The sequence below is a fragment of the Narcine bancroftii genome, chromosome 12 (assembly GCF_036971445.1).
Source record: "Narcine bancroftii isolate sNarBan1 chromosome 12, sNarBan1.hap1, whole genome shotgun sequence".
Lineage (NCBI taxonomy): Eukaryota > Metazoa > Chordata > Chondrichthyes > Torpediniformes > Narcinidae > Narcine > Narcine bancroftii.
The window spans coordinates 28,214,861-28,242,825 of record NC_091480.1 but is presented as its reverse complement, the minus strand read 5'-3'; the positions used below and the strand labels follow the sequence as shown (position 1 = coordinate 28,242,825).

General features: G+C 41.1%; 1 protein-coding gene and 1 long non-coding RNA gene across 14 annotated transcripts in view; one reads left to right on the top strand and one right to left on the bottom strand.

The window, feature by feature from the left end:
* Positions 1 to 27,965, top strand: part of tnrc18 (trinucleotide repeat containing 18) — a 174,086-nt gene that overhangs the window by 117,399 nt on the left and 28,722 nt on the right. For 12 of the 13 annotated variants that reach the window (XM_069905046.1, XM_069905054.1, XM_069905056.1 and 9 more), the window contains 5 exons: positions 3,510 to 3,713; positions 19,200 to 19,591; positions 20,373 to 20,522; positions 23,153 to 23,294; positions 25,932 to 26,049. In XM_069905046.1, the coding sequence (XP_069761147.1) occupies positions 3,510 to 3,713; positions 19,200 to 19,591; positions 20,373 to 20,522; positions 23,153 to 23,294; positions 25,932 to 26,049 (1,006 nt within the window). The remainder of the gene's footprint in view (positions 1 to 3,509; positions 3,714 to 19,199; positions 19,592 to 20,372; positions 20,523 to 23,152; positions 23,295 to 25,931; positions 26,050 to 27,965) is intronic. The other variant, XM_069905053.1, reaches the window with a different exon arrangement.
* LOC138746722 (uncharacterized) lies at positions 11,960 to 17,702 on the bottom strand. The gene is made up of 2 exons (XR_011347062.1): positions 16,964 to 17,702; positions 11,960 to 12,075 (listed from the first exon to the last, which is right to left on the bottom strand). It is a non-coding gene; the product is annotated as an uncharacterized lncRNA (long non-coding RNA).

Genomic DNA, 27,965 nt, shown 5'->3' with positions numbered 1-27,965 from the left:
TATCAGAGCTTGAATATTCTCCTCTGAAGTTGATTGGCATTTTCTACTTGGGCTGATTAAATAAGGCTGCAAATCACTTGGCAAACGGCCCCGGTGGAAACCAGAATATTATGAGGATTTGGGTGGGGACTCGTGAACAAGAGCCTGTCATTGGTTGAAACCCTATGAAAGATCCAATTAATATATTTAACTAATTTGAAGGATTTAGCAAGTTAATAGTGACATTGTGGAATTTTAAACATTGGTTTGTGTTCAGTATACATGGGATTGTACAGCCTGAGTGTAGTATAATATTTCCAGAATATGTTAAATATGTAGAGTAACTTTACATCCTGTATTCCCAGTTTTTTAAAATGTCATTGCCCTTTGTAACTAAGCATCAGGATGCGCTCGCCCTTCAAGAGCTCGTATCCCAGATATTTTCCAAGCTTTGGTGAAGCAAACTGGTTTTCCAGTACAATAAAACCCATTTGACGTCAGTTCCGTAATCAATGTTAAATTTTAGTTAAGTGTGACTCTTTAAACAACATGGGATTGCATAGATTTAAAAAACCTGACAGTTTGGTCTTTTGTGGGGCCAACGATGTATTTTGAGACAACTGACACACCAGTTGCAAAATTAATGTCGCATTTGAAAGTAGTTGCCTGATATTTACCTTGCCCCCCCGATGAGCTTGGAGAGGTTGAAAGTTTATGTGTACTGTTTTTTTTTAAACAAAAAAAATACTGTACATAGAAATTTAAAGAAATAAATGTGTAAACTGTATTACTATTTTACAGCTCTGTTATTTAAATAGTATAATTCCAAGGGAGGTTTGGAGGCAAATGACCATTTTCTTGTAACAAAATGGTACATCCAAATTAATGGCTTCCCACTTTGTATCAGTATTTTGTGCCTCTATTCCATTCCAGAGCACAGATATTCCAACTCATTTATACACTGAGTTTGTTGAACCATTTTTTGTTTTGTTTTCAGAGTCCCTTCTGTGTAATGAGGCAAATCCAATTGAATGGGAACAGGAGGGTATTTTGTTGAGCAAAGTGCATCTTTTGTATCAACATGGTTGCTGCAAATACCCGAATTCACAGAACTGGACTTGCATTAGAACTAGGTGGAGACATAACAGCAAGCAACCACGTGAAATCTTTCGAAGGCTAGAACCCATTGCCAGAAGCCATTTTGTTTTGTTTTTAATGGCAATGGCCACCAGAGTTGACTAGGACATTTGAACTTGGCTGAGCAAAAGGTTACGATTTGAAATGCTAATTTAAGGTAGTAGAAAGGGGGAAATTATTTTTAATTGTAACACTTGGAACTTAAATCAGGAATAGCTTCAGATCAAAATTAACGATATGTAATGGGATCATAAATAAAGACAAAATACTCCTTAAAGAAGCAAGTCAAATCTAAATCTTTTGCTGATCCATATGAACAAAATTGTATGCTCCTGGATGATGCCGTTCTGTGAGAATGGCTGAGGTTCACTCAGCCTGAATCTTCTGGGTATTCTTTTTTAACAGATTTGGGATGTGAACTATTCTTGAACCTTCACAAAGGAAGCAATGCCAGTTGTAAAAATCCAGTGGTCTCCCTTCAATCCTACTCCTGTTTTGCAGTTGACAGTGTGCCAAAATCCATTAATGCCTGGTTGCATTAACACATTTTGCAACAACTAACAAAATCAATAGGCTCTCTACGAGACAGTGTCCTTGCCATGGCAGAGAATCGATCATTTCTGCTGGTCTGTCGTAGGGAAAGCAGCCCACAGTATTTGCATGTGGTTTTATTCAGGGCTGTGAAATCAAGCAATGGGGCCACAACAGTTTGGAATGCAATGTATTCTGCTTGACTGCAGCAGGATGCTTGCAAGCTCAACAGTACAAGCAAGAGAGGAGAAGGGTCACTGAGTTTTCATATAATTGGCAATGGTACATTGGGAGTGAAGTAACTTTCTTGAAATTTTTGAAATGTTGCCTGCAAAAGGTCAGAGAAGGGTTGCCTGGTATTGTCATTAAAGGGCAAACGATGTTACTAATTGCCTTAAGGGATATTTGGGTAATAGGGTTCTTTATGGCTGTCCCCTAATGTCAGTACTAAAACAATAACTGGCTTTTCTAGATTGCTCGCTTTCTCCTTGCAGCTGCTTGACACCCCTTCACCTTTGACCCCCTATCCATGATGCTTGAATGTCTATCGGTATCTTGCATTGCTCTCGTGCTGCTCTCAGAAGCAAAGTGAATGGCTGGGAGTAGGGCAGACACCACGCAGTGGGGTCACTTTCCAATGGCAGCAGAAGCTTGCACTTTGTTATGTAGGTAGGAAAACCACTTTTTTTTTCATGTGACCTATGAACTCTGACTTGTCTTTTTTTGTTTAATGAATTGTACCTATACAAGGATATTTAAATTTAAATGTTTCAGGGAAGCAAATATCCCTTTTGCTGTTGCAATTTAAGATATTGTTGTGATAAAATATATAAATTGTTACCATGACAACAAAGGACCCAAAACTGTTCAAAGTCTGCCTACACACAGCCTCCTTTGTGCGCAGTAGGCTTGCTTGCTTTTACCAATAAGCTGTGATGTGTTTTTTCTGAGAACTACATTCTCAGAAGAAAGCTTTCTTTGCTTAACATACTTACGCTGCTCAATGCTTCCTTAAATATAAAGATGCTAACAGTCGGCTTTCTTAACTTTACTCTTCCCTAACTGATCTTGCACTGTTTAGAAGGTCTAAACTGTCTGTAACATTTCAAAGCAAAACCACCAAAAATTGCTGTTAACTGGTAAAATTTCATTGAGTGGTGCAAATATTTTTAAAATATGTATAGAATGTAGAGTCAAAGAAAAGAAAATGAATGTTGATGTCTCTGAGATGGCACACAAATGTAAAACACATCTGTAAATTTAATCCTTGGACTTAAAGGTTCCCCTCTGCTAGAAACTAACAGTCAAAGGACTAAATATGATTTGCATTATGGAATTCCGACACGACAAGGTTATTTAATATCTTCACTGTTTTATATTCATGTACTGATGTCAGAAAGGTGGATTGGAGGAGTGGAGAATGTTGGTCCTTGGAGGCAAATGGATTTTGATGTGGTTCCATCGATGGGAACTGCTGAGATAGAAAGGTTACTATCCATTCTATTCACCAGTTTGTATCGCCTGTGACTGAGGAATGGATAATCTTTCTCTCACTCAGCATCCTTGTTAACAGCGAAACCTTCTTTTACCTCAAAGTGTCAATAACTCTTCTCATTAAATTAAAATGTTAAACAATATACAATGGATAAAATAGGGAATTAGGATGTTTTGCTCCTTAAGAAAGAATCTGAAGAGCTTCAGTCTTGCTGTCTATTCTGTACTTTAATGTTTCTACTTAAAAAGGATGCAGAATGATCACAGAGGCTCAAAATACAAATAGGATTAATTCTCCAGTTCCTTCAACCCACTGTCTATTGTTCATTGTTTTACTGCCAGTAACTTCCCTTTTTTTTGCAATGTAGATGACAGCTCTGAAGAAGAGGATTATAGGAATGACTGCAGTGATGGTCTATCTTCGCCTGTCCTGGATGAGAGTGGCCTTGGCTTACTAGCACGGTTCGCAGCTAGTGCCATGCCAAGTCCAATAATGACACCGCCCTTATCTATTGTACAGCTGGAGGCAAAGCAAAAAGCTAAAAAGAAAGAAGAAAGACAAAGCTTGATGGGTAAGTAAACTCTTTGGCTACATGATGTCTGGTGGGTATAAGATGCAAACATAGCTTTATTGCATTTTGATGACTTTGAAACAGATTGTATGCCACCCCAATGTTCTTTGAAAATATTCTATAGAGGGGATGATCTTCACTTGTAAGGTTCACTGAGTGACACTGCACAATGCCCATTTTAGCGCACATAATTCTATTACTTTATTGTGTGAATTATTTTTTTTTTGCAGATGCCAGCACATAGATTATCAATTGTGATCTCTGCAGACAGACTTTAAATATTAGCAGCACTCCTCAAGCTATTGGGCTTGCTGCTGGCTGCGTCTACTGAAAGAGTGGACGCCCAGAGGGAAGGGGGGGAGAAATCTCATTTTTTGGAATAAGGGCACAAGTTCAATCAATAAATTTCTGCACAATGGGGAAGAGAGAAAATCCAACAAATTCCCTGTGTCCATTCCTCCTGTGGTTGTGGGCTGAAGATGAAGCAGATGCAGTCCTCTCGAGTGTCAAACCTGTGTGACCTCCTGATGCACAACTGAGCAACAGACCGAGAGCTATGACACAGAACCTTGGCAGCAACCTGGAATAATCCTTAAGGGTACGGCTGAGAGAGATGGCCCTGACCTCTCTGAACAAAGCAGTTTGGGAGGTTGCAGAGAGTCATAGATCTCATTGCAAAAAAAAATGTAATTTGTGCCCTTTCAAATGGCTCAGCTTCAGGCACTTAGTAAAATCCTGGTTATTCTGTGAACGGGTAAGAAGTTATTTGTAAGATCAATAAGATTGAAAATTACACTGAAGAAGGAAACTGGCTGTTAGACTATATGGTTGACATAATTTGGGAGTAGTTTTACATCAGGTAAAGAATTCTGATGTTAACAAAGTTCCCACTGAAAAGTGAGAGGTTGACATTCTCATTGGATGCTTCGATACCCAAAAAAGGATGTAGTGTTCTGTTTTAGGTTAAGTCTATTTTCAACTGCATAGCATCATCCCATGTCATTTTGACACTTGGGCAATTTCTGTGGAGGATGAAGTGGTGTTAACATTTCAGATCAATAATTTTTCATCAGTTAGAGATCAGTTAGAGTTATTGAAATCTGGAGAAGAGGGGAAGAAATGACTAAAGGTGAGAGGAGAATTAAATGTCTCGTTGGTGCAAAGGCAAAATAATTATAATTCCAATCTGTATTTCAATTAGCATAATGTAGCCAGATGTAATCCAGAGCAAGATCTTTGATTTGCATGGCCCCTCTCAAAGGACATGGACACAATTCTATGCGCGAAGCAATACTCTCGTGCACGATATTACCGTTGGGTGTTCCTTTCATACATTGTGCCACAGCACACAAATCTATGGATGACACCAACACATGCACCACACTCCTCCTGAATCTTCTCCACCAACATTGATCTATGTGGTCCAGCCAAAGGAAGCAACTTCTCCCAGAGCCTCCTGTAGACTAGCTCTACATTGTCAAGGACAGCCAACTTCTGCTAACTCTGCTAGGGAGTAAGGAGGCACTTTCAGGTGGCCAAAATACCCCGATGTAAAGCCACATATTATACCCCAGCCCTGACGGCCCACGCCGGCCGCCCCAACCCTGACATACCAAAGGGACAGGAGCTGGAGAGCGCTGCGCTTTTAGCGCTGCCACCTGAACGACCATTCCACGAGTCTGAATCCGCTTCTGCGGGTGTATTCTTGGCAGGGAAAATACCTGAAAGCGGCTACTGTTTCATGTGAGGCTGCGGGATCACAGGAGTGGAGACGGAAACAAAAGCCACTTTGGGAATTCAATAGATTTCTATAGGGATACATAGAAGGATTAGCGGACCTGGTTACTTCTTTTTAAACTGAATGTAAATTATATCAGGAAGCTTTGGATCTGATCAGGTCTGTGTCTCTCAAACCCCCAAACTGCGACTTGGCGTATGGAACTAGCACTCAATGGAGATGAGAAAATAATATTAGAATCCTGGTGGATTTGATGTCTCTTGAGTCTTGATGATCTTCGTATTGCTGACACCATCTTTATGTCTCTGTCATCCCAAAGAGATACACCTCCTGAAATCAGGTTGTTTAATATTGAGCAGACCTATAACTGGATTTATAAGCTGGTATGGAACAATCACCCCATCAAGTTTTGGGGCTCCACTTGGCATTCCATTGGCTGTAGTATGCGTCTATCTCCCCTTGCATTGTGTAAATCAGCCCTTGTACACATCTCTAAAATGCACAGTATACCAATCAATGGATGTCCAAATGTATGGTACTTTGCAACTTGTGATAGCCATCTGTCATTCCCTTTCAGGTTTCTGTACCTTTGCTGCCCTGAATACCCCACATATACTAGCTATGAGGATACCACACAGTCAGTGAACTGAGAGCTACTCCAGTCAGTAGTATCTTTACGCCCTCATTGTGTCCTTTATCTTCTGTCTGGACACCATCTAACCAGAAGGCATAAACATCGACTTCTCCAGTTTCTATTAGAAGCCAGCACCACCACCCCCCCCCCTCCCCCCCACCACAATCTTCTTTCCCTGTCTCCTTTCCTCTAGCTCTGTCTGTCTGCCTCTCTCTGCCCTTTTCCCTCCGTCTCTTTTCACAGAGCAAAAACCAATTCTCATCTTTCCTCTTTTATCACATCCAATTAACACCTTTTGTTTCCCAGCCTTGGCTCCTCCCCCCTTTCTGCCCACAGCCTTTCATTCAGACGCCTGTCTTTTTTCACTCCTGCCTTGAGGAACGGCTCGGTCCCGAAATGTCAGAAATATATCTTTATGTCTTATGGAAGCTGGAAGACTGGTTGAATTCCTCTAGCATTTCTACGTTTTGAGTGTAGTCATGGCATCTGCAGACCTGTTTGTTTCACTTCTTCCCAAACCCCATGACTTGACTTACTTAATGCCAAGTTGAATGATCAGCACAAACCACAAACCATCCAGTCAGATCAGTACGTTTGACCTGGCTGAGCTGTGAAGCCAGACTTTTGAACCACTCAACGTGATCAGTGTCTCAGATTAATTCCAAAAGGGCCTTTAGATTAACAACAAATTTGTCTACTCAGTGATGATGTCATCAGTGATCTGACTAAACAGCCCATGACCTAGACATACCTAGGTCATAACAGGCCATTTTGGCCCACGAATCAGTGCCGCCCAATTTACACCCATTTAACCTACACCCTCAGTATGTTTCGAACAGTGGGAGGAAACCAGAGTCCCCAGGTAAAACCCATGCAGACATGGGGAGAATGTTCAAACTCCTCACAGACAGTATTAGTCAATCCCCAGTCCCGATTACTGGCACTGTAAAAGCATTGCGCTAACTGCTGCACCAACTGTGCCACCCACCCATGTGTCATTAATATTTTCTCAATGTTGTACTGACTGTCCCTGTGCTCTAGAAAAAGCATGGATGAACTCCGGATCATTTGGGAGGCAGAGGGGGTGATAGAAAGGAGTTAGAGAGAGAGAGACACTATCACAGCCAGAAGGCAGGAGGAGAGTAGATAGGTGACAGTCAGGAGAGGGAAAGGGAACAGGCATGCAGTTCAGGGCACCCCTGTGGCTGTTCCCCTCAATTACAAGTATTAGCACAGAGTCTGGTCCTGTGGCTAAGAAAGGAAGGAGAAGAGATGAGCTGTAGGGATAAGGGATTCCATAGTTAGAGGGACAGATAAGAGGTTCTGTGGAAGAGATCGATTATCCTGGATGGTATGTGGCCTCCCTGGTGTTAGCGTCCGAGATATACCCAATCGTCTTATCAGCATTCGCAGGAGGGAAGGTGAGCAGCTAGATGTCGAGGTCCATATAGGAACCGATGACATAGGTAAGAAGGGTGAGGAGGTCCTGCAAGGAGAGTTCCAGTTAGGCGTTAGGTTGAAGGGCAGGATCTCCTGGGTGTGGTCTCAGGATTGCTGCCTGTGCTATGTGCTAGTGAGGTTAGAAATGGTAGGATAATGCAGCTTAATATGTGGCTAAATACATGGTGCAAGAGGGAAGGCTTTAGGTTTATGGATCATTGGGCTTTCTTCCATGGAAGGTGGAACCTGTTCCCGATTTGTATCTGAACTGGGACTTATATCCTTGTGGGAAGGTTTGCTAGTGTTGCTCCGGTGGATTTAAACTAGATTTACAGGGGGATGGGAATCAGAGTGCCAGAGCAGATGGAGGAGTGGAGGAGGGAAAAGATTACAGGTAGTCCCTGTAATTGGGACCGACCAGTTGGTCGTAACTTGGGGATCTCGGGCCGCAGGGAGGAGAGACTTCAGGCTGCCGCAGGGAGTGTGGACCACAGTATTCAGTACTTTTAATACAAATTATGTACATGTACAATAGTTTTAACAATTCTGTTGTATGTGCAGGTGGATGTATCTCGTGTAGGTTAGAAATGGAGGATTACCTGTATGTGAAAATTGTGTGCACCATTAGAAGTTAATGGGTTGTATTTGGTGTAAATTTTCTAAAGTGCATATATTTCATGCAAGGAGTATTGTAGGAAAAGCAGACGAGCTTAGAGCGTAGTTTGGCACGTGGAATTGTGACATAGTGGCCATTAGTGAAACTTGGTTGCAGGAGGGGCAGGACTGGCAGCTCAATGTTCTGGGCTTCCGTTGCTTTAGACGCGATAGAACAGGGGATGAAAGGGGAAGCAGTGGCATTGCACCCAACCCCAACCCACCAATTTTCCCTTGCAACCACTGCAACCGTGTCTGCCTGTCCCGCATCGGACTTGTCAGCCACAAACGAGCCTGCAGCTGATGTGGACATTACCCCTCCATAAATCTTCGTCCGCGAAGCCAAGCCAAAGATATGGGTGGAACTGAGGAATGGGGAAGGTATGAATGCACTCATGTGGTTGTATTATAGAATTGGAGGAGAAAATCTGTCGAGACATAGCAGACAGCTGCAGGAAACAAGGTTGTGATAGTAGGAGATTTTAATTTTCCACATATTGACTGGAACTCCCATACTGTATAAGGGCTGGATGGCCTGGAGTTTGTCATATCTGTTCTGGAAAGGTTTCTGAATCAATATATAGAGGTACCAACTAGAGAGAATGTAATACTGGATATCCTTTTAGGGAACAAGATGGGACAGGTGGCAGAAGTATGTGAAGGGGAACATTTTGGGTCCAGTGATATAATGCCATTAAATTTGTTAATTACAGAAAAGGATAGGTTTGGGCCTTGGGCTGAGATCCTAAATTGGAAAAAAGTTAATTTTGAGGAAATAGAGAAAGGAACTAGAATGCGTGGACAAGTTGTTTTCAGGCAAGGATGTGCGAGGTAAAGTGGACGACCTTCAAAGGTGAAATTTTGAGAGTACAGATTTTGTATGTACCTGTCAGGATTAAAGGCAAGGTTTGCAGGCAGAGGGAACCTTGGTTTTCGAGGGATGATGGGGATCTGGTTTGGAAGAAGAGAGGTATATAACAGGTATAGGCAACATGGAGAAAATTAGGTTCTTGAGGCATATAAAAAATGCAAGAAGAACTTCAAAAAATAAATCAAAAAAGGCTAAAAGAAGACATGAGGTTGCTTTGGCGGACAACGTGAAGGAAAATCTTAAGAGTTCTACAGGTATATTAAGAGCAAGAGGATAGAAAGGGACACATTTGGTCCTCTTTAAGATCAGAGTGGTCAGCTTTGTATGGAGCTAAAGAGATAGGGAGATCTTGAATGTTTTTTCTCATCAGTATTCACTCAGGAAACGAACAGAGTCATGGGAAGGAAGGAAAACAAACACTGAGGTCATGGAACCTATACAGATTAAAGAGGAAGAAATCTTAAAGCAAATAAGGGTGGATAAATCACCAGGGCTTGATAAAATATTCCTTCAGACCTTGAGGGAGGATAGTGTAGAAATTGAAGGGGGTCTGGCAGAAATATTTAAAATGTCCTTAGCCACGTGTGCAGTACCAGAGGAAACTCTCGACATCTTATCCTTCCGAAGAAAATTTCTTTTATATTTATTTAATTCTTGACAAAAAAACTTTTGTGATATCATTATTAGCAGTGTTTGAAATAAATATTGTACTCGAGGGAATACATTCATTTTAACACAATTAACCCTACCCAATAATGATATTGCCAGTATCTTCCACTTACTCAAATCTTCTCCAATTTTCTTAAGTAAAGGTACATAATTAAATTTATATAAATTATCTAATTTATTATCTACCCATATCCCTAAATATTTTATTTCATTCATCAGCCATTTAAATTGAGCATCTTGTTGACACTGAGTCTAATCCCCTTTAATCAGGGGCATAATTTCACTTTTATTCCAATTTACTTTATAAACCAATACTTTCCCATATTCTTCCAGTCTTAAGTAAAAAAGCTTATTGGTTCGGTCAAGTTGATGAAAGCATCATCAGCAAATAAATTAATTTTATATTCCTCTAGATTAACCTTAAATCCTTTAATATCAGGATCAGATTGATTCAATTCTGCAAGAGGTTCAATGGCTAAAATAAATAAAGTAATTGATAATGGACATCTAATCTATCAAATGCTCTTTCTGTATCCAGACCCACTTCCACACTTTTGTCTTCCCTCTTTTGTGCTTTATGTATTACGCTAAGTAATTTAGTTACATTATCTGTAGATTTTCACTTTTTCACAAGCCTTGTTTATCAACTTTGGCAAAATGTTAGCCAATCTAATTTTTGCAATGATCTTATAATCTACATTTAACAATGAAATGGGTGTATATGACGATGGCTTTAAAGGGTCTTTTTTTTTAGTATTGCCATTATTATTGCAGTAGGAAAAAGGTACTGGGAGAGTGTGTGTTATTGCCACCTGACCTAATACTTCCATAAAACTAGGAATCAGTAAATCTTTATCTTTATAAAATTTAGATGGAAAACCATCTTCTCCTGGAGATGTATTACTTTGTAATGACTCAATGCTTCCCCCACCTCCATTGGGGTGAAAGGGGAATCCAGCTCTGCTTGTTCTTGTAAAGTTAATTTTGGAAATCTTATTTGTGACAAAAAATCTCCAATTTAACTATCATCTCTCTGTGACCCCAATTTATATAACTGAGAATAAAATTGCTTAAAACTTCATTGATTTCTTGAGGTTTGTAGGTAGTCACATTGGACTCTAATTTGATTGCATTAATCGTTCTTGAAATTTGTTCTGTTTCCAACTGCTAAGCAAGGATCTTATAAGCCCTTTCACCTAACTCATAATATCTCTGCTTAGTTCTCATTATTGCTTTCTCTGTTCTATATGTTTGTAATGTATTATACTGAAGTTTCTTATTTATAAGCCTTCTGTTTTTCCTCAGAGTTTCGTCTTTGCAGATCTTTTTCCAATTGGTCCAATTCTTTCATATAGTCCTTTTTAATTTTTTAGAAGCATAACTTATAATTTGTCCTCTTAAATATGGTTTCATCGCATCCCATAAAATAAATTTATCATAAACAGAATTAGAATTAGTCTCAAGGAAAATTTGAATTTGTCTTCTAACAAAATCACAAAAATCTGACTTTTTAATAACATTGAGTTAAAACTCCATCTATAAATTGATTCTTCTTTATCTAACATTGTAAGTGTCATTAATAAAGGTGAGTGATCAGATAAAATTCTTGTTTTATAGTCAATTTGGAGATGTACCGATATTAAAAATAAATCAATCCTTGAATAAGAATTGTGTCCATATGAATAAAAAGAATAATCTCTCTCTCAGGTGAATTCTTCTCCATATGTCTTAAATTCAAGTCCTTCATTAATGTCAAAGTGGCTTTCACTGACTTTGCCCTTGTTACTATTCTAGTTGATCTATCTAAAACTAGATCTAGACAAAAATTGAAATCCCCAGCTATTAAAATATTCTGATGTGCTCCTGTCTGATTAAGGAATGTTTCTTGTATAAATTTTTCATCATCCACATTCATCACATATATATTCGAAAGGGTCCAGAATTCTGAATGACAATGTGCTATCTCAATCTTCCTGCAGGATTTATCACCACATTTTGTATTGTAACTGGAAGGCTTCTTTATCAAGATTGCCACTCCCCTTGTTTTTGTATTAAATGAAGAAGCTGTGACATATCCCACTCACTCTCTTTTTAATTTCTGATGTTCTGTTTCAATTAAATGAGTCTCTTATAAAAAAAAAGCTATATCTATTTTCATTGTTTTTATATATGTGTCAATATTCATTTCCTCTTTGCAGGTCCATTTAGCCCATTAACACTAAAGTTTAGAAAGCTCACTATGTTACTCATTGATATTTAATTTAGTCCAAATCCAGCAACATTTCCCTTTCAACTCTCTTCCTGCACCTCCTCAGCCATCCAAATATTCATTGTGTACCATGTTAGGGGCCTTCCTCTTCGGCAATCCAGGTATAAAAAAGAAAGAAGAATTATACATAATCAGTTTAGCTTTATAACAATTATAATATTCAAAAATTAAAAGAAAAAATAAAATAAAAAAATTCCCCCCCCCCCCCCCCATTAATGTTGTTTGAATAATACAAATCACCCATTTTAAAGATTGTGGCATCTGCCACAGATACACACGAGTTGATAGTAGTCAGTCCATAATTCCTCTTAAACCCCCCACCCCAGATGTTTATCATTATCAATTTTGTCTATGCCGAAAGTAAAAATATTAAAAACCACCTTATATTGAAACATTTTCAAACTCCTTCTTGCTGACTAACTGATAGTGTTTCAACAAATTCTTCCGCATGAACATGATCTGTAAAGAACTTGTTCTGTCCACCTTGCAAGAAATATTTTGAAGTGGCAGGATGGCGCAAAATGAATCTGTAGCCTTTCTGCCATCAATTCTTTCTTTCTCTTCAGCAATATCAAGCTTGTATCAGAATAGAAAAATCTCTTTGTTCCATGAAATTCCAATGAACTGTGTCTATCCTTGGCACCTTGTGCTGCTAGAGCCAATATTTTCTTGATAATTAAGACATTTTATGAATATAGACCTTGCCTTGTGATCTGATGGAGGCCAGAGTCTCAAACTTCTTTGTGCCCTTTCAATTTCAATAACATTTTCTAATTTGTATGGGACTCTTTTTATCATTGAAAAAATCTTATCAGATCATCACCATCTTCACCTTCTTTAAGGCCAACGATTTTAATATTATTTCTTCTACTAAAATTCTGTAGTAGGTCCATTTTTCCCCCCCAGATTTGCTTCTTTTCATGCATTCATCTCAATTTCCATTTTCACGATTCTATCTTGTACCTCTTCAATATCAGGTTCCACAGTCTTATCTCTTTCATCTACATTATTCAATTTATTTTGCAATTTATCTACAATATCAAAGTACCTCTTCATTCGTTTATATGAAATTTTCCTGTCTGTTCTCATCTCCCTCACTTTTTTCAGTAACTGAGCATTTGTACAATTTTCTTCCTGTGTCATTTTTAGTTTCCTTTCTTTAGAAACTTTTATCTGCTTTGCTACTTCCTCTTCTTGATCTTCCTCTTCCTATCCTATTCATTGCCGCCCTGCAAATCAGACAGAAAAATTTCTTCTCGTTCCTGAAATAACACTTGGTAAGTTTCTGAGGCAGCAAAAATGCTCCAGGGTCCAGTGTCATCTTGGAGCTCTTATGGTCTGGGCATGCATGTGCAGTTCGGCATCTTTCTCTTCGATGCCATAACCCCCAAGAAGCAGCTGTGACGGTGCTGTGGAGCGTTGGATGCCCCCCATAGGAGCCCGACTCATCCAGGGACCAGCTCTCACCTCACCTCCCAGATCGTGTTTAACCAATCTTGTAGAATTTTTTGAGGCAGTTGCCAGGAAAATTGACAAAGGAAAGGATAGAAAAGGTCTTTTAGTAAGACCTTTGCAAGGTCCCACATGGGAGATTAATCGGGAAGGTTCAGACACTAGGTATTCATGAGGTAGTGGACTGGATTCGACAAGCCTGGACAAGAAATACCAGAGAGTGGTGAAGGATGATTGCTTCTCAGACTGGAGGCCTGTGACTAATGGGGTGCCTCAGGGATCAATGCAGCAACCATTGTTGTTTGTCATCTATATTAATGATAATATGGTAAATTGGGTCAGAAAGCTTGCAGATGACACCAGGTTTGGAGGCGTTGTGGACAGCGAAGAAGGTTTTCAAAGCTTGCAGAGGGTACTGGACCAGCTGGAAAAATGAGCTGAAAAATGACAGATGGAATTTAATGCAGACAAGTGTGAGGTTTTGCACTTTGGAAGGACAAACTGACATAAATGATGAATGTTGCGCACTGAGGAGTGTGTTGGAACAGAGGGACATGGGAATTCCCTGAAAGTGGCATCACAAGTGGATAGGGTTGTAAAGAGAGGTTTTAGCATATTGGCCTTCATAAATCAAGGTATTGAGAATAGTAGTTGGGATATTATGATGAAGTTTTACATGGCATTGGAAAAGCCAAATTTGGAGTATTGTGTGCAGTTTTGGTCACCTAACTACACTTAAGATATCAATAAGAGAGAAAGAATGCAGAGAAGATTGCCCGGGCTTCAGGAACTGAGTTACAGTGAAAGATTAAACAGGTTAAGACTTTATTCCCTGGAGAGTAGAACAATGAAGGGAGATTTGATAGATGTATTGAAAATTGAGGGGGAAAGACAAAGCAAATGTTGATTTTTCAACTGAGGGTATGTGAGATATGAACCAGAGGACATGGGTTATGAGTGAAAGAGGGAATATTTTAAGAGGGAATGTGAGGGGGGACTTCACACAGAGTATTGGGAGTGTGGAATGAGCTGCCAGCTGAGTTGGTGAATGTGGGTTCAATTTTAACAAGTAAGAAGAACTTGGACAGGTACATGGCCTATGGACTGAGTGAAGGTCATTGGGACTAGGCCAGTGGTTCTCAACCTTTTTCTTTCCACTCACATACCACTTTCAGTAATCCCTATGCCATAAGTGCTCTGTGATTGGTAAGGGATTGCTTCAGGTGGTATGTGAATGTAAAGGAAAGGTTAAGAACCATTGCTCAACCCAATTTTTACTGAAATATTTTGCTTGAGAAAAATTATCAGTGGCCCATTTCCTTTGGAGTTTTGAAACCATGCACATAACGAGTCAATGAGGTACGATTAAAACAGTGGTTTTCAAATTTTTTCTTTCCACCCACATACCACCTGAAGTAATCCCTTACTAATCACAGAGCCCCTATGGCATAGGGAATACTTCAAACAGAATGTGAGTATAAAGAAAAAAGATTGAGAACCACTGGACTAGGCAAAACAAAAAATGGTCCGGCACACACTAGAAGGGCCCTGTTTCTGTGCTGTAGATTTCTATGGTTCTATGACTCCTTAACAATAACATTGTTAAAACAGGAGTAATACATCACGTTCTCACACGAGATACCAGAGGATGTCCTCTTGATGACGCAGTTGTCACAATGAAGTTATTTCCTTCCACTTTGAAACTAGCTTGTGCCAACAAAAGGCATCTCTGCTGATGTTTCCTTCTGCAGATGTGCAAGAGGAATCACCTGGATCATTATGGTCATATAAACCTTCCCTTTGCAACCAAGGTCAAACACAAACCTAAGTTCAGTGAAGAAGTAACCCTCAGTGATGATATCACCATGCGAGTACTCAGAAGGTGAAATTTTTCCAGAATTTTCTGTTTTTATTTCAGATTTTTTTCAAGATTCAATGTTATTGTCATGCAATAAAAACAGTGTCGTATACACAAAATTGCCTTTTGCCTGCTGTAAGGCCGACAGATTTGCCATCGATAGAAATTGCCCAAAGTGCCTCTTACGGTCAGAGAAAGAGAAGCAAAAGAGAGTCCCCCCAGAATTACCGAGTGTCTGTGGATTCACCTCAAGCACTTCCTCAGCCTTCATGGCCACTCCAAACCATCAGTGACCAGAGTTCCAGATCTGAATGTCTGAAACAATTAGGAACCCTTCAGCGCCCTCAGTACCCTCTCGCATCGTGGTTCCGATATCTGGTACCACTTCAACCAGTTTCCAGCAGTCCACGGCCTGGTGTGAGTCCCTTAACCACAGTCTCCGGCAACCAACAAGCTGCGTGGGTTCCTCACTTCGAATCACCAACAGCTTGCACCTGTGTGGCTCCATCAGCCGCAAACCCGCCACCATGGTCACTGTTCTGGAGATGGTCTCTTCTGCTTCTCCTCCTCAGATAGGGGAGTGGTCTCCCTGTTTTCTGATGCCCTGCGCCAGGCCTCCAATTCACCTGAGTCTGCTACCCCTCTTGGCTGCTGTCAATTACAGACGTCTCCATCTTGGGCACTTTTTAAAATAAAATCACCATCAGGCCTTCACAGGCTATTTAAAGCCTGTACGGAGCTGACGGCAGTCGAACTGGGCAGCTGGACCCCGCAGTAGTACCATGCCTCCCCTGGTCTGCATCAGCGACAACGTTATCATTTTGTTTTCAGGATGTGTTGGATTTTGTTTTTGGATTAAATTACCCTGTTGTGTCCCATACTTCAGAGATCACTCCCATTCCTGATAGCTGAAGTCCAGGGTGACAAACAATGGAATAAAGAAAAGCAAATGGGCATTTTAAAGCAGCAGAATTCCACAATGAATTTATTGTCTTTGGTGACTGCTTTTGCACTTCGTCGGTTGCTTGCTCTACTTGCTGCATGCTCTACTTGTTGCATTACCTCTAAGGTCTCAGCCTGTATATCCTGGCCTGCATGATCCGGATATTCTGGACCTGGCAGGCCCAGGATAAGAGATCAAGCTCAGCTTGGGCTGCCTTCGCCTCCACACACACAGCCTTTGTCTTTGCTGTACTTCCCATCTGACTCTGCTGTAAGTCCCGTGAGATCCAGGAGATGGACTGCGTTAATATATGTTCACTGCAGTGCCAGGGTCCGACATAGTGCTTGCATAAGGAGAAACACAGTGATGACCATTGTCATCCTCTCCTTCCTGGCCTCAAGGTTCCTTTTATTTTCACGTAATAATACAAAAGCTGTAAAATATATGATGCACTTCAACATTTGTCTGCTGTAAGGCAAACAAAGAGTCATCACTGGTATTGCCCGTGCCTCTAACAATAAGAGAAAGAGAAGCAAAAGAGAGTCCCGTCAGAGATGCCGAATGTCTGTGAATTTGCCTCCAGTGTTCCTGCAGCCTCACAGACTATTGGCAACCCGGGCACCAGTTCCAAACCTCTGATACGAACTGGAAGCCTTCAATGCCCAAGGCCCCATGGAAACCCTTCTCACCCTCAGCATCCTCCCGAAACCCAGCTCCGATACCTGGTTCCCACGAGCCAGTCTCCTTCAACAGCTCCCAGACTATTGTGAGTCCCTCGACCGGAAGTCGTCAATAGCCCATGGCCTGTGTGGGTCCTTCAGTCGCTGAGCGCCTCGTTGATCCGCTGCCGTGGTCACCTTCCTTGTAGGGTTGTCTCCCAGCCTTCTTCCTCTCAATGGGGTATGTTCTCCCTGCTTCCGGTGCCCTGCGCTGGTCTGCTGCTCCCCTGGAGTCAGCAACCCCTCATGGTATGCTGCTAAGCACAGGTGCTGCCATTTTGGGCACTGTCCTCTATAGCTACAGGATTTTTTTTTAAATACCATTGCTCCTCTAACAGGCTGTTTAAAACCTGTATGGAGCCATCAGTATATGGACCCTGCAGAGTAGTGTAGTGGCTTGTCATTTTCTTCTGTGCAGCAAAGGATGGCAATGTGGTTGACCATGTGGAAACGATAAAGGCGAATGGTGACATGGAAACGGATCTGGTAAGAAGAGTGCTCAGTGGGCATGTTTGTGGACAGAGACAACTGTACTGTCTATTGTGGGGAGGGTACATCAGAGGGTGCATTCTTTCAGTTGTATTACCATTGGATCCTGCCTTGGTTCTAGCCTCCATGGAACTGGGCCATTATTTCTGAAAGCCACTCACTCATTAAGCTCGTTGGACTTGGGCCTAGACGGGTCCCCCATGTATTTTTTTCAAAAAAAGGTGACAATTTCTGTGTGATAGTATGGGATATTATCACCAATGTATATATTTACATATAGTAGTAGCGATTGGCTGAGAGCCATAGCCACGCCCACTGGCAGGTCATAAAGGGCTGGTCCTAACCACATCCAGGTCAGTCTGGACTGGTCGACCTCTATGTACTACGCTCCAGTCTTTTGTTAATAAAAGTCTTGGTTTGAGTCAACAAGTCTTTGAGTCGTTCTGAACATTTTATTCCTCAAAATACAAGGAAAATTGATCCCATGCCTTGCCTTGTGATGACTTCCATAGTGGAACATCCATATGTTAGAGATGCATAAGTACAATGTTGCAAGAATAGAGTTTGAAAGTTACAGTGTTAATATTTAGCAGAGAAATTACAGTCACAAATTTCTATTAACACTGCTCCCATTTCTTCTGGAACTTGTTCCTGACACCGATTTCTCGTGACTGTGCCTTACTATGGTGGTCCCCTGACACTTGATGTGTGCAGTACCTTCCTGTGCTTTTGATCTCTTCCACCGGGATGTTGTAACTGAACCTGGTATTTGTGGGGTGGAAGGGTTGAAGGGTGTAAACCTAGTCCAAATTAACATTGTGCAAAAGAGCTTCATGACCCCAAAACTCTGATTGTTGTGAAAGTAGTTGGAATGAAGCAAGGCCTAGAAGATGGAGACTTTTAACGTGCTGTGGTCTTTACATAAAAAGAAGCAATGGCCTGAAAATATTTAATGATCAATGGATGAGAGTCAATGCATCACAACTGTTCCTTTTAAAGTGGTTTACCTGGATGATAAAATAGATACAGATAGTTCCCGAATTATAATGATTCAACTTACAATCTTTCAAAGTTTTGATGGTTCGAATCCATTTCTGTACTTTGGCTAGGCTATAGTTTTTCAGTGTCTCTCGACAGCGCTATATCGGTCCCTACACTGATCCCACTGCCCCGTATCAGTCCCCTCACTGATCCCACTGCCCTGTGTTGGACCCCACACTGATCCCACTGCCCCGTATCGGTCCCCACACTGATCCCACTGCCCCGTGTCGGTCCCCACACTGATCCCACTGCAGTTTTTCAACTTACAATGGGAGTGTGGAATGTGACCCCATCGTAAGTTGAGGACTACCTGTATACCCAATGGTACAAAAACAGCTTCTTCCCTCAGCTATCAGATTTCTGAATGGACAATGAACCAGAGACACTATCTCACTTTCTCATCTTTTGCAGTAATTCATTTATTTAAAAATGTAAATTATAGTAAATTTTCACCTGTGACACACACACACACACACACACACACACACACACACACACACACACACACACACACACACACACACACACACACACACACACACACACTGTGCTTAATGCAATAAGATTGAATAAAATTTTATTCATAACCTTGCATTAGAACTTGAAAGATTGCATATCCCCTTTGTACAGCAAAGCAGTCTTTGTTCCCTGAAAAATAAACATTTATAAAATCCTTAAGGTTCTAATGTTAAGATTTGTTTTTATATAGGCACGGAATTTGAATACACGGACTCTGAAAGTGACATCAAAATTAAACAGAAATCCGCTTCTTTGCCAAGAGCAAAGAAATCTCTGCAGGAGCAGGGAAGCAGTGCAAGTGAGCATCAATGTCAGGACAAGCAGCGGGGGGCTGAGAAGGGGAAGAAGGAAAAGAAGACCCAGCAGAAATCCCCCCGGGAGTTCACTTTTGACTTTGGCCCTGAAGCCAGTGACGACGACTTGTGGAATCGGCGGCGGAGTGAGAGAATTTTCCTCAATGATGCTTCTGCTGTGCTCTCACCGACTGCCCCTCTGTGCACTGCCCCCACTGTTAAAGCCAGTCGATGCATTAAGAGCTCAGCGGTCAGCCCAAAAAAGGATACAGCCAAAGCAAAGGACAAGGTAGAGAAGCGTTTCAGTTGACACTTCTTTTCTCCCTGGCACTCTCCTCTCTTCTGCAAGTGGCAGAAGCAATCATTTCTTAGCCTTCCAATCCCTCCAGCAGCAAACCTTCAAAACTGAAATGTTACTCAGTTCCAAAAAAAAGTAACAAAACTATGGAACTTTGCAGTGCAAAAATATGGCTGCATAAATCAGGCACACATTCATGTTTAGGTTAGCTGCACAGCTGTTGGTTGCACCCTTTTGGGTGTCCCGGTCGGTAGACAATTAAAATAAACTGTGGGCCACCTAAATAATTAGTTTTGAGGTCCTAATGTATGTTAAGGGACTCTTTTTCTCAAAATTCCTTTGTGATGAGTGCACCAAGCATTGGATTTGTCAGTGGTTTTCTTAGCTGCCATTAACAGATAAGATATAAAAAGATGGCAATGTTTAAACTCTTCCAGTGTATTCTGAAGGTGCAGGAATCAGTCATCTCCAATAAAGCACACTCTCCCTCCCTCAGAGGACGCTATAGACTTGGGTTAAAACTTAGCATGGGTTGCTGTCCACATGTGGTTGATGCTGGCACTTCACAGCCAAATTCCTTCCATTTCCAAGCCCCCTTGCAAATGCTTGCATGAATTGAAGGTTGCTCTCGCTTTGTTGAACGATGGCTTGAAGCATCTTGAACATTGTGTGGAACTGGGCTTGGAAGATGATATAAGCCATGAATTAAGGTGTACCTGGGGGTGATAAGGGGTTGAGTTTATTGATTCAATACTGTATTTCCCACTTTCAGAGAAAGAAAGGTAAAGAACCACAGTCCCCTGACCTAGCCTCAGCCCAGATGGCCAGTAACCTTCCTGAACCCAGGGTCGGCCTCTTCCGCAGCACAAGCCCCTGCAAAAAGAGCAAAGTCAAAGTGAAAGGAAAGGATGGGAAAAAAGAGGTAACCATCACTGTGACGCTCTTGTATGTCTTTTGTCGTAGAAACGTAGAGTTGTACATCACAGAAATAGGTCATTCTGTCACCCCCACCCATGCCTGCTTTTTTTGCCCATCTACTCGAATCCCATTTTAGATCAGTAGCCTCTTTGCCTTGTCTTCCCAAACAACAATCACATTTTCACCACGGCCAAAGAAACAGGAAATGTATTTCGCCTGAAAGTATTGACTGCTGGGAAATGTCAACGGTGCATCAAACTTCACATGCAAATATAAAATTCAGTTGTATTACGTATAACTTACAGAAAAGAAACTTCTGTACTAAATAAGAGCTTCTTATCCCACTTTATTTCACCAAATCTGTCCAGCTGGAAATTCCCTTCAGCCTCATGGGATATTCTAGTTTCCTGTTGCATGAATCTTCTTGTGGTTCCGTATCCAGTAATGATTTCCATTTTTAAAAAATTCTTTGAATGTGAGCTTCTCTTGTAAGGCCTGGACTCTCATTCGGCCATTTCCACAGGATAGTTAGACAGATTAATAGGCCCTTCCGACCCACAAGCTCATAGCACTCAATTGACCTACAACCCCGTACGTTTTTAGTAAGAAGAAACCAGAGGACCCTGTGGAAACCCACGCAGACATGGGGTGAACGTACAAACTCCTTACTGACAGCACTGGATTCGAACTTGGGTCGCTGGTGCCATAACAGCATTGGTCTAGCTGCTACTGCTTTGTTGGGTCAGGAATGACATCAAGGCCAAGTAAGGATATTTCCTTCCCATGATATCAATGATGAATGTCACTGGTAAGGGCATTAGTGAATTTGGGTTTTTAATGACGATCCACTTGTTGCACGGTCACCATGACTGATGCTAGTTTTTACTCCAGATTTATTTAATTAACTGAATTTCAATGTTAGGATTCCAAACATGCTTCCCAATTAATAAACTGGATCCTCATCCAATAAATTAACTTTAGTGCTGTTGTACCCCATAGCAAGAAAGAACATGACATGGGGGAAAGAAAGTTTTACATTTATATGGTACCTTTCACATCACTTTCATGATGTCACCAAGCACTGAACTGTTCTTTAAATATTTTTAAAGGATTGTCATTATTGAACAGCGCATCAATTTGTACATGATAATCTCCCATGAACAGATGTGCTGTTTTATTCCTAAGTATACATTATTGGGTAAATAAATGCCAGGCTACTCATCTGTCGTTCCTGAATTAGTGCAATAAGATTCCTTTAATCCAGTTGATTGGATAATATCTCATCCAAAAGATAGCACTTCCAGTTGTGCACTGGAGTGTAGGCTTAGATTTTTAAGCAAGTATTATGATATCATCAACCTTCTGATCCGAAGATGAGAATACTACCAAATGAGCCATGGCTGTCACTGAAGGAGTGTGGTATTAGCACCTATTTTTCCCATCGTTGGGCAATATAGACCACGTTGTGGTCTTAATTGGAATATAGGATATTTTTATGTCTAAAGTTCGCTCCTGGATACTAAGAAAATCAATCCTCACAAATAATTTCACAACAGCTTTCCTGCTCTCTTACCGTAGTAGGGCTCCCTTCTAATAACATGTTTCTTAATTATAACAGTTGCATACTTTACTGCACATTTAAGGCAGGAATTAAAGAGCATAACTGAGCCTTTCTCTTGCAGTTCCTTCTTTTTCTATTTACCTGGCCTCAGCCCAATGCTGTTATGGTGCCAGCGACCCAAGTTCGAATCCAGTGCTGTCTGTAAGGAGTTTGTACTTGTCTGCGTGGGTTTCCACAGGGTTCTCTGGTTTCTTCCCAATTGAGTGTTATAAGCTTGTGGGTCGGAAGGGCCTATTAATCTGTCTAACTATCCTGTGGAAATGGCCGAATGAGAGTCCAAGCCTTACAAGAGAAGCTCACATTCAATGAATTTTAAAAAATGGAAATCATTACTGGATACGGAACCACAAGAAGATTCATGCAACAGGAAACTAGAATATCCCATGAGGCTGAAGGGAATTTCCAGCTGGACAGATTGGGTGAAATAAAGTGGGATAAGGAAGCTCTTATTTAGTACAGAAGTTTCTTTTCTGTAAGTTATACGTAGTACAACTGAATTTTATATTTGCTTGGGAAGTTTGATGCACCATTGACCCAGCAGTCAATACTTTCAGGTGAAATACATTTTCTGTTTCTTTGGCCGTGGTGAAAATGTGATTGTTGTTTGGGAAGTCAAGGCAAAGAGGCTACTGATCTAAAATAGGATTCATGTAGATGGGCAAAAAAAGCAGTTTGGAAATGTCAGGCTTCTTGTCCCCATGGATTCTGTGTTTCTCTCTTTATACAGAGAAGCATAGCAATCTGATGCATTAAATGCTTTTCCCAAAGTAGTATCCCGAATCAGTGTTCAGCCCGATTTACTTCATGGCTGTTCTTGCCATTTGTGATAAAGATCGGATTTGCATTTTGTAGTATTTTCTCAATCTAGATAGCCCCAAGCTTGTAGCAGCACTTGACACACTTACTTTTGAAGGCTTTGAGTATCTGCAGTTGTTTCCGAGAAGCTGTCGCACTTTGGTATTTTTGTTAATGATTGGCTTTGCACTGATTTGACTGCCTTCTCTCCCAAACAGGCACGCTCCAAGGGCGGAGCTGTCAGTAAGCTCATGGAAAGCATGGCAGCTGACGAGGACTTTGAGCAGAATCAAGACAGCAGCTTCTCTGAAGATGAGAACCTACCACTCAGCATGCTCATTGAAAGGCCCACAACACCAGGTTTGTTGAGTCCCGGTGGCAAACCATCCTTGTGTATTTGCTGAGGTTCTATATCAGGGGCAGCTGAGCCCTTGTCATGTAAGTCTCTGAAGCTGACTAGGCCCAGTCTGGTTGTGTCATGTGCAGTTATGCAGAAATTTCTCAGGCATAAATTCTGATCCTCTTTTTAAAAATATTATCCTTTTAATTAATTTCATATTTTGTAATCATTATATATTTTGTTATCAGCAAAGCAAAAGCCATAAATATTACTCTATAACAAGTGGTTTTCATAGTTTTTCTTTCCACTCATACCACTTTAAGTAATCCCTATGCCATAGGTGCTCTGTGATTTGTAAGGTGGTAAGGTGGTATGTGAGTGGAAAGAAAAAATTTGAAAACCACTGTTTTAATTATATCTAATTGATTCATGTGCACAGTTTGATAACTCCGAAAGAAATGGGCCAATAATAATCTTTCTCAAGCAAAGTATTTCAGTAACAATTGCTTCTAGAGCAGTGATTCTCAACCTTCCCTTCCCACTCACATACCACCTTAAACAATCCCTTACTAATCACAGAGCACTGATGGCAGAGGGATTACTTAAAGTGGCATGTGAGTGGGGAAGTAAAGGTTGGGAACCACTGCTCTATAAGATAGTGGGGATAGCTCTTATTCACCTTTTCTGCCATTAAGAAGCTAAGTAATTTGTTCACGATCCTTTTTTTTAAAGCAGAAATGCCTTGTCCTCTTCTAAGTTCTGGCTCAGTGATCAGGCTGAAAGCTTTCACTTCCGTTGTGTGCATCTCATCTGTGATTCACATACCCTTAACTCTGTCTTGGATTAGCCATCCTTCATTCTCTACACGTTTACATTTGACAGGTGGTACAGACACAGATGTAAGCAAGTCTTTGCAAGAGAAATTGACTACATAATGGGGCTAGTCATTCTCAAAATATTAAATGTTCTCTCTTTTTACCCCCTTTTTATTTTACCTGACAGGATGAATTATTGCCAATCTTTTAAAAGCCTCATTTTTTATTTACAAATGGTCTCATTAGACAATGCATGGTCATTCAAAACAATGACTGCATGTTTAACATTCCCTTTTTTTCTATAAACACCACATCTGTTTTTTTTAAATCAAGAAAATGTTTTCTTTATTGAGCTTGCATAGAGTGTTGCAATCAGACCATTCTGTCCGGTTCATGCTCCACTTCGCTCCTTATTTAGTTTCGTAATGCTTGCACTTCCTTCTACTCTTTTCTCTATCCTGGAATATCTCACTTCCCTTTAAATACATACATCATCCAATCTAATTCACTAAATGGAAGACAAAAATTTTGCTTGCAGAATAGAGAGAGGATTCATTGTCTCGTGGATTTTTTTTTAAGAAAGCATGTTAAATGTGGGCCTAAATAGGATTCGTTCAGATGCCCAAATTATACTTTTAAGTGCCAGAGCTTTTTTCTTACCTTATCTCTGGTTTCCTGAAGTCTAACAGATCCAGGGTCTCCACACCCTCCATTTGGGGCCGCGCGGTTAGCATAGTGGTTAGTGCAAGCCCGTTACGGCACCAGCGATCGGGACTGGGGTTCAAATCCCGCACTATCTGTAAAGAGTTGGTATGTTCTCCCTGTGTCTGTGTGGATTTCCCAGGGCTCTGGTTTCCTCCCACTGTTCAAAAAAAAAATACTAGGGATTGTAGGCCATTTGGGTATAATTGGGCAGCATGGGGTTGTGGACCGAAATGACCTGTTACTGTGCTGTATGTCTAAATCAGAGGTGGGCAACCTTTTAATTTTTAATTTAAACATGCAGCATGGTAACAGGCTATTTCAACCCATGAATCTGTGCTGCCCAATTAAACTACACCCCTGGGCCAAAATGGCCTGTTACCGTGCTGTATGTCTAAATTAAAAATTAAAAGGTTGGCCACCCCTGGTGTAAATTCATATTTAAATTTCTGGCCTTTTGCCCCTTTCTGATTTTTAAGCCCTCAGCCCTTAATTCAAGATTGGTAAATACACTTGTTAAATTCTCTGCCTCTCAGCAGATAAAACATTTTTCTTTTTACAGATTCTGCCTTACTTACTCCATTTCCAGCTTTCTCTTTTTTTTTTTAAAAGGTTTTGTTTTAAATTTAGACATACAGCCCTGTAACAGGCCTTCTGGCCCACAGGCCCATGCCACCCCATTTAACCAACAACCCCCGTATATTTTGAAGGGTGGGAGGAAACCAGAGCACTGGGAGGAAACCCACGTGGACAGGGAGAACGTACAAACTCTTTACGGACAGCGCCAGATTCAAATGCAGGTTGCTGGGGCAATAGTAATTTTGCACTAACCGCTACACTAAGCGTGACCCCTTTATTTCAGATTTCCAATATCTGCAGTTTCTTTGTGATTTTTCACTCTCTACCTAACTCTCACTACCCACTGAAACTCTCTTAAAATCTCTCTTTGTTCATTATTTGGTCATCATGTGGTTTTCACCTACATTTTGTGCATGAACCCCCTGTTGGAAACCTTCTTGGGGCCTTTAGTTAAAGATGCTGTGTAAATGCATTATTGCGAATGGGATGATGGTGCATCAGAGTTGAATATGGAGATTCATCATCAAGGGGTTAACAGGTGATGTCCTTCACTTTCCACAGCCCCTCGTTCATGTGTGATTGACAAGGATGAGCTGAAGGATGGCCTTCGGGTGTTGATTCCAATGGATGACAAGCTGCTTTATGCAGGCTATGTGAAAACTGTTCATTCTCCTGATATGTAAGTTTCCCCAGAGCAGAGGTTTCAAAAACAGAGGGCATAGGCTCAAGGTTAGGGCTACGAGTTTTAGAGAGGAATCTGAGGAAGAAATCTTTAATTCCTGAGAACAGTTTGAATCTGAAATGTGCTGGCTGAGGGGGTTAAGGGAAAGAAACCCTCTTGGCATTTAAGAAGATTCCAGTCGAGCATTAGAATCGACGAGGCCATATGTGATTGAAATAGATGGGGACAGTGATTAGTGTGGGCATAATGAGGTGAAGAGCTTGCCATATGAAGAGTTGGCATGCATGTAGTTCCATCGTGTGAAGAGTAGCTTTCACCTGCTCTATCCAGTCTGTTTCCTGCAGCTGGCAAAGGAGTACCGGAGAATTTGGGGGTAGGAGGGGTGAGGGGCATCTCTTGTGTTTATCCATCAGCCTCCAGCTCCAGACATGCTGTCAATTCTGCATCTGAAGTTACAGCCAAACAAATAGGCAGCCTGGTTATTCTGCAACACACCTTCATCCTTTTGGCTCCCAGCTGGAAGAAGTCCCTGTTCTCCGAGTTACGACTCAAGAGAAAATGGTCAAAACCTACCCACTCTGGGCCAGAGTTGATGCAGCTGGAAGAATGTCCTTCCATTGCGGAAGCTTGAAGATTGCTATACCTCAGATCTTATCTGAACACCTCCATGGGCATTTCTTCCCAACAAGAGCAAACAATTATGGGTAGATTCGCTCGGCAATTAGCAACATTTTGGAAAATCCCAGGATAAAAAAGTTAAGGTGGGGGTGGGCAGGTAATTTTTGACAACAGATGAGCTAGTAGTGGAAGGGAGGTCATTCCTGAACTACTAAGCGGAATCTTGGTTAATACCTTTTAGAAACAGGTAATGGTAGTTACCACAGGACTGTACAAGAATGCTGAATAGAGCAGGCTAATCCCTCTCCTGCAAATACTCATCAGATCAAACAACATTTTTGAGAGCAACAAAGTGAGGATTGACCTTGTTTCTTTCCCCACAAATGCTGCTTGATCTGCCATTTCCACCGTTCTCTGTACGTGGTTCCAATTTCCAGCATGTGTGGTTTTTTGCAGTGAATTAGCCTTGCTGTTTATCCTGGTCTCATTACTTGAAAGTGACTCTTCAAAAAACTTGCAAGTTTTTATTTATCAAATGGCCAAGTGCTTGTTTCAGATGTCTAACCAGAACATCTGGTTAGGGCTGATAGCAGTGGAAAGCAGGGCATATTACATTTCAGGCTTGTCCATTCTCTTCCAGGAATGATCACTTCTAACTTAAGTGTCAGCGTGTTCTGCAAACCATCGCGACCTTGCCCAGTCCTACTGTTCCCAGAGAAAATAATTGCCAATGTGAATGTCATTGGACAGAAAAGGCTTATCCAAGCTGTACCTTTTATCCACGTCATGTCTGCATCTTTGCCCTTCCATTACAAATCACCATGTCGTGATGAAGAATCGAGCAGTCAGGCTGATCTTCTCATCGCTCTAGGGTACAGCCCAGTCTGAGCGCTTCTGTTCTCACCGAGATCAAACTGCTCAGCACTGGCAAGAGCCCCACTGCATCCAGTAAGTGAGGTTAGAATGCTTCAAATAAATTAGGCTATGGTACTCTAAGGAATTGGGGAGTAACTGGCATTCATTAATAGTACATTATTCATCGGATTCACCCTGAGCTCCACAGTGAAGCAGAGTATTCCAAGGCAATCATTTATTATAGAAATAGTTGAAGCCTCAAACTTGAAAACTCAAATAGTTGTCTGTGATCAAGAAACATTTCTTTTAACAACATACACAACTTTGGCTTAATGCAGCCATAGAAATAGGAAGTCCACCCGCTATGTGAAACGAGAGAGACTGCAGACTCCGGGATTGCAGCACACCTGCCAAGTTAAGCACAAGCCACAGGATAATGA